At 36.3% G+C, this 12,714-nt stretch overlaps 1 protein-coding gene and 1 long non-coding RNA gene across 8 annotated transcripts in view; one reads left to right on the forward strand and one right to left on the reverse strand.

The window, feature by feature from the left end:
- LOC120515558 (receptor-type tyrosine-protein phosphatase eta-like) overlaps nt 1–12,714 on the forward strand; it is a 156,182-nt gene that overhangs the window by 109,494 nt on the left and 33,974 nt on the right. For all 7 annotated transcript variants that reach the window (XM_039736647.1, XM_039736670.1, XM_039736654.1 and 4 more), the window contains 5 exons: nt 2,006–2,257; nt 3,394–3,648; nt 6,898–7,161; nt 8,321–8,587; nt 11,941–12,078. In XM_039736647.1, coding sequence (XP_039592581.1) covers nt 2,006–2,257; nt 3,394–3,648; nt 6,898–7,161; nt 8,321–8,587; nt 11,941–12,078 — 1,176 coding nt within the window. The remainder of the gene's footprint in view (nt 1–2,005; nt 2,258–3,393; nt 3,649–6,897; nt 7,162–8,320; nt 8,588–11,940; nt 12,079–12,714) is intronic.
- LOC120515593 overlaps nt 3,976–12,714 on the reverse strand; it is a 57,421-nt gene continuing 48,682 nt past the window's right edge. The window contains exons 2-3 of the long non-coding RNA XR_005630671.1: nt 9,986–10,117; nt 3,976–4,063 (exon numbers count right to left, since the gene is read on the reverse strand). This is a non-coding gene — a long non-coding RNA (uncharacterized LOC120515593). The remainder of the gene's footprint in view (nt 4,064–9,985; nt 10,118–12,714) is intronic.

Consider the following 12,714-nt stretch of genomic DNA (forward strand, 5'->3'; position numbering starts at 1 on the left):
TGGTGTTCAGGTGTAAGTGGTTTGAGTCGCACCATTTAACAAAGTCCTTGATTAGATTCCTATACTCCTCCTCCTGCCCACTCCTGATGCAGCCCACGATAGCAGTGTCGTCAGCGAACTTTTGCACGTGGCAGAACTCCGAGTTGTATTGGAAGTCCGATGTATATAGGCTGAACAGGACCGGAGAAAGTACAGTCCCCTGCGGTGCTCCTGTGTTCCTGCAGTTCCCGAGACGCACATACTGATAATACTACTTCTGAGCATGGCTGTTACTGCACTGACTGTCACATTCTGACTGACCTGTTGCTAAATTGCTGCTCATGATCCCACTAGAGCTAGCTAATTAGACTGATCCTCAGGCTTTATTTCAGGGACAGTTTGTAAAGCCGACATTTATTATCAAAGTAACCGTTAATAAGGTTAAAAATTGGTTTAAATCCATCCATCCATCCATTATCCAACCCGCTATATCCTAACTACAGGGTCACGAGGGTCTGCTGTAGCCAATCCCAGCCAACACAGGGCACAAGGCAGGAAACAAACCCCGAGCAGGGCACCAGCCCACCGCAGGGTACACATATACACACACGAAGCACACATTACGGACAATTTAGAATCGCCAATCCACCTAACGCATGTCTTTGGACTGTGGGAGGAAACCCACGCAGACACAAGGAGAACATGCAAACTCCACGCAGGGAGGACACAGGAAGCCAACCCAGGTCTCCTAACTGTGAGGCAGCAGCGCTACCCACTGCACCACCGTGCCGCCCATTGGTTTAAATATTTTTCTTTTTCAAACTTGAAATAAAAATAAGGACAGATAAAAAAAACTGTATTTTGGAAATAAATAAATCACAGCTGGGAGAAATTGTGCTTAATATGCTGTATGTAAGCTTATAAATGTAGCTGCATGGCTTAATATTTCATAGGATGCGGTCGATCGGCATCCTTCCTCTTCTTAGTGAATCGAGTAATTTGGCTCATCCTACGAGAAAAACTTGGAACTCTTGGCTTCCAAACAGCTTTTCATTTCAGGACATGTGTCATTTTTAAATTTAAGTAAAAATTTCCAATATGCAAGTTTTCGAGGCAACATCTTTTTAGTTAGCCAATGAAAGGTGTCATTTTGCTTGACTTCTCACTACATTCATAATGGCTAACATAGTACAACACCATAGTACTGTAAAAATTTCAAAAATAAACACAACAGCAGATAAGGTAATGTACAAAGAGTTTTAGATTATATCTGGTATCTTAATTTTTTATCTTAATGAGTTTTTTGTTGACCTCCGATTCTTGGCAGGTAACAAATATCTGAGTTTCCATTGAAACTTCTGGTTTTGTGAACAACTGAGGCAAAATCAATACTTACTCGTACTTGTAACAATAGCACAACTCTCAGCAAAATGTACTGTCACAAAATAGTTGAAATATTGCATTGCTAACTTTAAACTGATTATTGTGAAATTGACCTTTACCTTTGTGTCATTATTATTTCCAGTATTTTTTTAAATGACTGAAAACTGCATGTTTAATGAGTTTAATTTGTCTTTATTGTCCTTTTCTTTAGTTGCAGATAGCCTGAGAGTACATTTTACTGTTGTGTTTTTAGTAACAGCCATAATTCTTTCCTGTATTCAAACAGGTAGAGACAGAATCACATATAGTACAGAGTATAAGCAGCAAACAACAGAGGTGCTTGTTCAAGAAATGACTTGGTCCTTATTGTGACTGATCTGATGCCCACGTGTACCCTGTGTCTACAGGCAGTGTCACTGTGGTCAAGATAAATATTGAAGCTAAAAAAATGAACAAATTGAGTGATGGTTTTGTTTTCTTCTACAAAAGAATTGTAAAATATATTTTAAAAAATACTGTAGTAAAATGTTGTTTCTGGTTTCATGTGGAGCCTTAACTCATGAGTGAATACCACAAGCATAATGGACTTTTTAAATCATAAAACTTAGAATTATATTTAACACCCTTTTATTTGCATCCACAGAACCTGGCCCCATTGGCAACCTTACTGTCACAGCTTCAGCAACATTTGCATTAGTGTCCTGGATTCTGCTAAATGGAAGCAGTGTCACATACAAAGTAATGGTAGTGGAAACTAGCAGGATATTTTGGACCAACTACTCCTCCATTAACGTGACTGATCTGAATCCAGCAACAAATTACACGTTCAGAGTAACTGCAGTGGCGCTAGATTATCAGACGGAAGGAAGTAGTGCTACCATCATACAATATACACGTGAGTTTTGTCTGTTCATATAGAATTATAGCATCTATTCAACAATAGCATTAATAATATTGCTTTAAATATTTGTTCCTGGTCCTTTTATGGCTAACAATATTCCTTGATTTGAAGCAGTGAGATGTTTTTTGCTTTAATGATGGTATGTGTGTTTCAACCTATAAGCTAACATCTTTGTCCTTTATTCCTTTTTTTCTGGCCTGTCCTTTTTGATACTGATATTTTCATAAGTATATTGAAAACCAATTTTAATTTAGGTATAGTCAACTGGATAGATTTTGAATAATGAGGAAAATAAAAAATGAACTAACTTTCCGTTTAGGCTTATTAAGTTACATCCTATTTTGGCTAATTTTTCAAAGACCATCTACTGTACATGCTGTTTGTGCATATGTCATGTAAAAGGGAAATAAACACTGAAATGTGTACTTTATTATGTAATAGACTACAGTATAAGTATATATAATAACTTCTCTATATACAGTATATTTAACAATCTGAAATTTACATCCTGGATTGCTCATATCGATAATAGATTTTACACTAAATATTTTTTTTTACTTTATATTATAAATTTACAGGATGAAGAATGGAACTGAAATTTATTTATAAACATGCTCTTGGTTCTATATATCTATATTAGTTTGTAAAGTACAGTCTAAGTTAGTTCTGATTTAAGCAATTACCATATATATATATATATATATATCTCCATCCATCCATCCATCCATCCATCCATCCATTATCCAACCCGTTATATCCTAACTACAGGGTCATGGGGGTCTGCTGGAGCCAATCCCAGCCAACACAGGGCACAAGGCAGGAACCAATCCTGGGTAGGGCGCCAACCCACCGCAGGACACACACAAACACACCTACACACCAAGTACACACTAATATATATATATATATATATATATATATATATATATATATATATATAATTTATTTATTTATTTATTTATTTTTAAATATGCTGTTGGTTTTATTTATCTATCTTAGTTTGTAAAGTCTAAGTAAGTTATATTGACTTATGCAATAACCATAATGTGGTACACAGAAAAAAATATATAAATTTATAATATCATACTTTCTTTTATATGCATTTTTTTCCTTATTTCTTACACATTCAGTGCCTAACGTCATTATGAACCCTACCTCTGTTGCTTTAACAACATCCTCTATATCCCTTTCCTGGAGTCCACCAAAAGGAGGCAGTGTCACATATAAAGTATACTTACTGAACAATGGAACTGTAGTTTTGACAAATATATCATCTATTAATGTGACTGGACTGATGCCTGCGACTAGCTACCAGTTCAGTGTCTCGGCAGTTGCGCAGGATCATAAAACAGAAGGAAACAATGTTACCATCACGCAATATACGAGTAAGTTCTGACAAGTTTAAATGTTGTTAATTAAAAAGTATTCACTTTTATTATTGCTTCTTATGAGTATTACATATTAGGTGAGCCACAATAGGAAACAAATAATTATGCTGTTTTTGGGCATTCTAATTTAGTTGCTCCTACTCAAAAGATGAAAATCGTTTTTAATAATACAGAATATATCAAATGACAGTATAGGTGAGAAGAATAGTAGAATGTTTATTCTAAATTAGCTCTGTGCTGACTTCTTTGCGAAGTTTCTATATTCCCTATTCATGCTTCTGGTGAATTATTTTGCATTTAAATAAACATCTTAGTTTTACCTGTGATATCCTGAAAGTGCGTCTCAGTCTTGTTCTTGGTGTTTTGCTGCCATGTCCCTTGTAATAATGAGAGTTGATTGTACTGCAACCCTCTGAAAACAGAAATAAAGTGGGAAATAAAAATAACACTTGTAGCATGCAGGAAGTGCTAGACTGTTTTTGAAGGAGGTATCTTATGGAGAATTACAATCTGTGTTGAAGTCTCAAGGGAAAATTGTTAGATGCTTCTGCTCATAATGAAGAGCACGTCCAGAGCTTTGTCGATAACTTCTAGTGGCAGAGAAATACTGAATCATTATAATGTGCAGATAATTGCAGCAATAAGGTTTTTTTAGTGTATCGTAAATACTACAGTGGGATGCAAAAGTTTGGGCAACCTTGTTAATAGTCATTATTTTCCTGTATAAATCGTTGGTTGTTACGATAAAAAATGTCAGTTAAATATATTATGGATTATTTTAATGTTTCAAACTGACTTTGTATATTTTCTTCTTTTACTGTCTGACAGCTGCTCCTGACAGAAAAAGAGTATCCCCAGTACAAACTACTCAAACACTGGGATAGTGCATGCAAGCTACACTTTTGCCGCACCCACTCACTTCTCCAGATGCTTGAGGTAAGTTAACTATACCTGAAAAATAAAAAAAATAAAATAATGTAAAAAGAAACGGATTATGTAAGCAGTGCTTTGTAATCATAAATTACACAAGTATTTACTTACAGTGGGATGCAAAAGTTTGGGCAACCTTGTTAATAGTCATTATTTTCCTGTATAAATCGTTGGTTGTTACGATAAAAAATGTCCGTTAAATATATGATATAGGAGACACACACAGTGATATTTGAGAAGTGAAATGAAGTTTATTGGATTTACGTGAGTGTGCAATAATTGTTCAAACAAAATCAGGCAGGTGCATAAATTTGGGCACCACAAAAAAGAAATTAAATCAATATTTAGTAGATCCGCCTTTTGCAGAAATTACAGCCTCTAAACGCTTCCTGTAGGTTCCAATGAGAGTCTGGATTGTGGTTGAAGGTATTTTGGACCATTCCTCTTTACAAAACATCTCTAGTTCATTCAGGTTTGATGGCTTCCGAGCATGGACAGCTCTCTTTAACTCACACCACAGCAGGTCTGGGGACTGAGATGGCCATTCCAGAACGTTGTACTTGTTCCTCTGCATGAATGCCTTAGTGGATTTTGAGCAGTGTTTGGTCGTTGTCTTGTTGAAAGATCCAGCCCGCGCAGCTTCAGCTTTGTCACTGATTCCTGGACATTGGTCTCCAGAATCTGCTGATACTGAGTGGAATCCATGCGTCCCTCAACTTTGACAAGATTCCCAGTCCCTGCACTGGCCACACAGCCCCACAGCATGATGGAACCACCACCATATTTTACTGTAGGTAGCAGGTGTTTTCTTGGAATGCTGTGTTCTTTTTCCTCCATGCATAACGCCCTTGTTATGCCCAAATAACTCCATTTTAGTTTCATCAGTCCACAGCACCTTATTCCAAAATGAAGCTGGCTTGTCCAAATGTGCTTGAGCAGACCTCAAGCGGCTCTGTTTGTGCTTCCTCTGCATCACTCTCGCATACAGCATCTCCTTGTGTAAAGCCGAATGGTTGAACGATGCACAGTGACTCCATCTGCTGCAAGATGATGTTGTAGGTCTTTGGTGCTGGTCTGTGGGTTGACTCTGACTGTTCTCACCATTCGTCGCTTCTGTCTATCCGAAATCTTTCTTGGTCTGCCACTTCGAGCCTTAACTTGAACTGAGCCTGTGGTCTTCCATTTCCTCAATATGTTCCTAACTGTGGAAACAGACAGCTTAAATATCTGGGACAGCTTTCTGTATCCTTCCCCTAAACCTTGATGGTGAACAATCTTTGTCTTCAGGTCATTTGAGAGTTGTTTTGTGACCCCCATGTTGCTACTCTTCAGAGAAAATTAAAGGAGGAGGGAAACTTACAATTGACCCCCTTAAATACTCGGATTCACCTGTGTATGTAGGTCAGGGGTCACTGAGCTTACCAAGCCAATTTGAGTTCCAATAATTAGTTCTAAAAGTTTGGGAATCAATTAAATGACAACGGTGCCCAAATGTATGCACCTGCCTGATTTTGTTTGAACAATTATTGCACACTTTCTGTAAATCCAATAAACTTCATTTCACTTCTCAAATATCACTGTGTGTGTCTCCTATATGATATATTTAACGGACATTTTTTATCGTAACAACCAACGATTCATACAGGAAAATAATGACTATTAACAAGGTTGCCCAAACTTTTGCATCCCACTGTAAGTAAATATTTGTGTAATTTATGATTACAAAGCACTGCTTACATAATCCGTTTCTTTTTACATTATTTTATTTTTTTTATTTTTCAGGTATAGTTAACTTACCTCAAGCATCTGGAGAAGTGAGTGGGTGCGGCAAAAGTGTAGCTTGCATGCACTATCCCAGTGTTTGAGTAGTTTGTACTGGGGATACTCTTTTTCTGTCAGGAGCAGCTGTCAGACAGTAAAAGAAGAAAATATACAAAGTCAGTTTGAAACATTAAAATAATCCATAATTGAAGTTGCACAAAATGTTTGTCTATTGTGAGGTACACAAGTTCACAAATTAAGCAGTGCTTTGCAAAGGGAGATTTTGTAATTTCTAAACTTTAAACAGCATGCTGCATCTCAATGAAAATGAAACTGTCCCACCCATTTTCTTCAAGAATAATAATATCTATGTAGTGTTTGATTTATTATTATTATTATTATTATTAGTAGTAGTAGTAGTAGTAGTAGTAGTAGTAGTAGTAGTATAATATAATATCATGTTTACATGAATAAGACCTATATTTGTTCAAGATACTGAAACTGTGGTGTGCAATTAATTTATTATGCTTATATTTTGTTTTCATGAATGCCTAGAGCCTGGCAAAGTGGAGCAACTTAATACTACTACAATTACAGCAACATCTATACTGCTTTCCTGGTATCAAGCACAAGGTGTCAATATCTCATACAAAATCATTGTACTTGACCAACAAAGCTATAGTTCAACATTCTACACTTCCAATTCTTCCTTTAATGTGGCTGGATTATCTTCTGGGACTAGCTTCTCATTTAATGTCACTGCTTTGGCTGCAGATAATGCAACAGAAGGGTATCCTAATACCATTACAGGATGCACAAGTAAGTATTAAATATGTGACGAAAACTGACATGAGTAACTAACAAAGGAATTAACACTGTCTGATACTGAATGAATGATTGATTGTAGGACCTAAAGCAAAGACTCTTATCTGTTCCTTATCAACAGTATGTTGTCTGTTTAACTATAAAACATCACCAGTTTACATCTGATTTCAGACACCTTGGTTCCTCCCCACATGATCTATTGGTTTCAGATTGGATGAAAAAACTATTCAATTGCATGGTACAATGAGATTCAATATGCAACTCCTCCATAAACATATTTTCCTATAAAATTAATATTAAAGGAAGTGTTAAAATATTGATTACAAAATTATACTAAAACAAACCCAAGACTAAAAAGTTGAAAATGATACATATATAAAAAAATACTTTTTAAAAACCACACTTATATTAAGTTAAAAAGTATTCTAAAAAGTATAAAATAATTCTCTCATGCATCACTCGTAAAATAAAAGCGTGGGTGCTTTTCATCAATCAGCATTCAAAAAGCGCACACGCTTTTAATTTTTTACGACTACTTTAACTTGACTTACTCAATGTATTGTTTAGTCCAGTAAGATTTCAATTGGGAAAGGACAATCACATAAATGTTATATGGTTTTTAGCTGCAAGTGCTAAAAAAATTTTTAAATAAATTTTTTTTGTTATTTGACATTTCCGTAAACAATTATCATACTTTGAATATTAAGTTTGACTTTGTTCATAGTTATAGAAGATTAATTAACAACTTGTTTAATGAAATTTGCTCTCATGTAAGTGGAATCCATACAATTATGCAATTAAATGATGTTCAGTGGGTGAAAAATGAAAATGAAATGAAAATGAAAAAATATATATAGGCATATATGTTTGTTAGATTGCTTATCACTTGTAGAGTATTACTTATTACGTTTGTTGATTACAGCCTTTAGCAAAATACTCTACATCCAAATCTGCAGTGTTATTTATTTAGCATAATTTTTAGAATACATTTTATATAATTTGTTCTGCTTAACCTTAATTTCTTTTCTCATAAAATGTATATAGTTGACTGCTTGCAGAGTGTAACAGCAATGGTTAAAGAAAAAATAAGATTTTAGGTTTCTTTTTTCATTTCAAATGTTGAAAGTAAACATGTCATGTTGTTTTTTTGCAGATGCTGCACAAGTTCAAAATGCACATTGTTTTGGCCCAGATAACAATCCAGTGCTGAATATAACATGGCAACCTCCAAGTGGTTCATATTCAGCAATTGATATTTTAATTAATAATGTACAGAGCCAACATACAGTTTTTCCTTCTAATAATTCTTATACAGTTAACAATCTAAAGTATGCTACCAATTACAATATCAATATAACAACTATATCATGTGGTGAGAACAGTTTTGGTGTTGTTCTAAACTGCAACACAGGAATCTCAAGTAAGTGCTTTCCACTTAACAGCAATAATTTTTACTATTACTTTATAGATTTTCTGCATATGAAATATTGAAGAAATATTAAATACAAGTAGAATGGATTTTGTTCAGGTTTTTAATCTAATTTTTGTTTGAAAATTTTAAACTAACATTAAGGTATATTTTTAGAACATTAAGTCATTTTGTGGAATAATTAAAAATTGTCTTTGTTGAACACACACTATTTGGACACCTCTCCAGATTATTGAGTTCAGGCGCTTTAGCTGCACCAAATTTTTATCAGGTGCTTACAATCAAAAACATAGCCATGCAATCTCATTGACAAGCATCAACAAAAAGTTAGCCATGGTGACAACACAAGCTCACATAGTTGGGCTGCAAAGTGCTGAAGCACATAGCATGTAAAAATCACTTATTTTCTGTTACATGACTCACAACAACAGTCCAAACCTCTCCTGGAAGCAGCATTAGCATTAGAACTGTGTGACTTTAGCCTCATGAGGTGAATTCCACAGCAGCAGAGCTACACAAAAGCCTAAAACCACCTTGTGCGATGCCAAGCATCGGCAGTAGTGGTGTAACGCATACAACCATTTAACTCTGGAGAAGTGGAAACATGTTCTCTGGAGTGATAAGTCATGCTTCATTAACTGGTAGTCTGATAAATGAGTCTAGGTTTAGGTGTAGGTGACAGCTAGGAGACTGCTACCTTCTACACAGCATAGTGCCTGCTGTAAAGTTTGGTGAAGAAGGGCTGTTTATCAAGGTTTGGGCTCAGCCCCTTAGTTCCAGTGAAGTGTACGGTTAATGCTACAACTTCAAAAGACATTTTAGATGGCTGTGCGCTTACAACTTTGTGATAAAAGTTTGAAGAAGGCCCTTTTTCATTCCAGCATTACTGTGGCCCTGTCTACAAAGCCAGATCTATAAAGATATGGAGTCCTGACCTCATCCCTAATAAACATCTTTGGAATAAATTGGAACGATTGCAAGCCAGGCCTTCTCGTACCACATCAGTACCTGAATTAAATTCTCATTGAATTAAGTACTGAGACAATATGGGCATGTAAATGAGACTCTCGATTGCAGCCTCTAAATTAAGTGGTTCAGTTCCTGCAATGATTCTCTTTGTGAACCCAAAAGTTTGTTGACAATATACAACATAACTTTGGTTTGTAAGTCACTGGAAATTAAGTTTCATACACGCAGCTCTTGGCTCTTGCACTGCATCCAATGCTCACACCTTAATTGAAAATCCTCATCACCTTTATATTCTTTAGTCAGTTAGTCAGTCAGTCATTTTTCAACCTGCTATAATCTAACACAGGGTCACGGGGGTCTGCTGGGCAGGGCGCCAGCCCACCGCAGTTATATTCTTTATCTAAATTAAATATTCCTTACTGTCAACAGCCTTAGAATATCCAGTGGATTCAGGATGTATTCTGAACTCTTCACTTTTTCACATTTGCTATGTTGCAGCCTTTTATTAAAAACCTTTAAGTGAACTTTTTTCATCAAGAAACACTTGGAACCCTACAATGACAAAACAAAAACAGGATTTTAGAAACTTTTGCAATTTTATCAAAAATAAAAAAATAAACTGAAGCATCACATTGACATAAGTAATTCAGACCCTTTGCTGTGGCACTTGAAGTCTGGCTGAGGTGTAGCCCATTCAATTGATCATCGTTGAGATGTTTTAACACCATGTTTGGAGTCCACCCATGTTCAATTCGTTTGATTGGACCTGATTAAGAAAGGCACATATCTGTCTATAGAAGGTCCCACACCTCAGCACAAACCAAGCAATGAGGTCAAAGGAATTGCCTACAGAGCTTTGATGTAGGATTGTGTCGAGGCACAGATCTAGGGAATGCCGTACAAAATTGCAAATGAAAGCCTCATCCAAGACCACAACGGCTTTCATAATTCTTAAATAGAGGAAGTTTGAAAGAACCACAGCCAAACAGAAAAATTATGGGAGAGGGGCCATGATCAGAGAGGTTACCAAAAACTTGATGGACACAGTTACTGAGCTCCAGAGAACCTGTGTGGAGATGGGAGAAACGTCTTGAACAACCATCACTGCAACACGCTTACCGAGCTGGGCTTTACGACAAAGTGGCTAAATAGTAGCCTCTTCTCAGTAAAAGATGAGCAAAAATACGCCTAATGAAAACCTGCTCCAGAGTGGTGTGCACCTCAGACTGGGCAGATGGTTCACCTTCCAACATGACAATGACCCAACGCATAAAACAAACACAACAATTCGGGTTTTCAATTTTTAATAATTTTGCAAAGATTTTTGAACATTCGTTTTCACTTTGACATTCTGGGGTGTCGCTTGATAAAGGAAAAAGTTAATTTAAATGATTTTAGCACAAGGCTAAACATAATGTGAAAAATTTAAGGGCTCTCGATACTTTCCATGTCCACTGTAAAAATGATACTACTGCAGTGTTCATGTTGCTTTTTTGTGTGCTTATGACAAATCTTTTTATTGTAAAATTTCAGAAAGATAAGCAGTTTTAAATGATACTGTAATCCTGTTATGATTGAAAACACTGTGAGGAGCATAAGTCCATCCATCCATCTGTTATTCAACCCGCTATATCCTAACCACAGGGTCACGGGAGCCAATCCAAGCCAATACAGGGCACAATGCAGGAAACAAACCCCGGGCAGGGCACACACACACACACTAGGGACAATTTAGAATCACCAATGCACCTAACCTTCATGTCTTTGGAGGAAACCCACACAGACACGGGGAGAACATGCAAACTCCATGCATGGAGGATCCGGGAAGTAAACCCGGGTCTCCTTATTGTGAGGCAGCAGCGCTACCCACTGTGCCACCCCAGAGCATAAGTCTGTTATGTAAAAAAAATAATTGGTTGTGTCCTCACCATGCGCTTAGTTATAAGTATACCTTGTTTAATTAACGTCTATTTGAAAGCCTAGGTCCTGAGATTAAAATCAAGGACAGGACTGATATTGCCCATACAGCATGTGAAACATGTTTACAATGTACTCTATGTGATGTTACAGAATTTGCCTTGATAATTCTCTTAATTGCTGTGATTGTTGGCATGTGCGTAATTTAGCTTGGCAATGGACTGAAGTTCAATCCAGATCAGGTTGTAGTCAAATGGCTGTTGCAGCTAGAGCAGGCTATAGCTCCCCATAACTTTGGCAATGATAAAACAAGTTTAGAAAGTTGATTTATCTAACAAGTGTGACACCTAAGATAAAAAAAAAACATAATGGCATTTGATACTATGAGTAATGTTAACTTTGTGAGAGAGTATGTAACAATGCTTAACTTTAATATTTGTATGTTTACTTTTTTCAAGGTCCACCAGTACCATCTGGTCCTCTAAATGTCAATATCCAAGAGAAAACTTATCAGACTGTTAAATTTAGTTTCAAGTCATTTTCTAATGAAAATGGAAACATTAATGCCTATGCTGTAATAGTCACTTCAAACACAGGTAAGAAAATATTCTGTAAGTAGTTTTAAATGCAAAAAGGTTACTGGTATGATAGAATCTTCTTCTTCTTCTTCTTCTTTCGGTAGAATATTAACACTATAATAGGAGATAGGCACCAGCACCCCATAAAATGGAAAAATCAGGTTTAGAAAATGAATGAAGGAAAGTTAGAGTGTTTCAACCAGTTTACGTGGAATTTCTCCTTTGGGCACATTAGCCAATCATACATCTATTGTGTCCCACAGAAGCAAATATGCAGGTGTGACAGGAATTAACAATTAAGTGTTAGAAAAGGAGATAAAAATGAAAGATGATGTGATCCACTATTTCCTTTATAAAATTTTGCCGATGAGAATGGTAGAGTTTGGCTTACCTCCTTCAGTTCCATTCCTGCCAGTATCTGGTGAAATACTAGTGCCCTGGAGTTGCTTGTATCATTTCTTCAAGATGTACCTGTTGGCTTCTGGACTGAATAATGTAAAGACAGCAAGGAAAAGGGCACTTATTTCACCCTGCTTGGGAATGGAAAGGCAACGTATTTTTTATATCGTGCACCAGACTGACCAGTCTTTTGCAGCTAAGGTGGCAGCACTTGCTGAACATTTTTGGCCCAACTCAAACACTCTCCTCTGTCGT

Source organism: Polypterus senegalus, chromosome 1 (assembly GCF_016835505.1).
Source record: "Polypterus senegalus isolate Bchr_013 chromosome 1, ASM1683550v1, whole genome shotgun sequence".
Classification (NCBI taxonomy): domain Eukaryota; kingdom Metazoa; phylum Chordata; class Cladistia; order Polypteriformes; family Polypteridae; genus Polypterus; species Polypterus senegalus.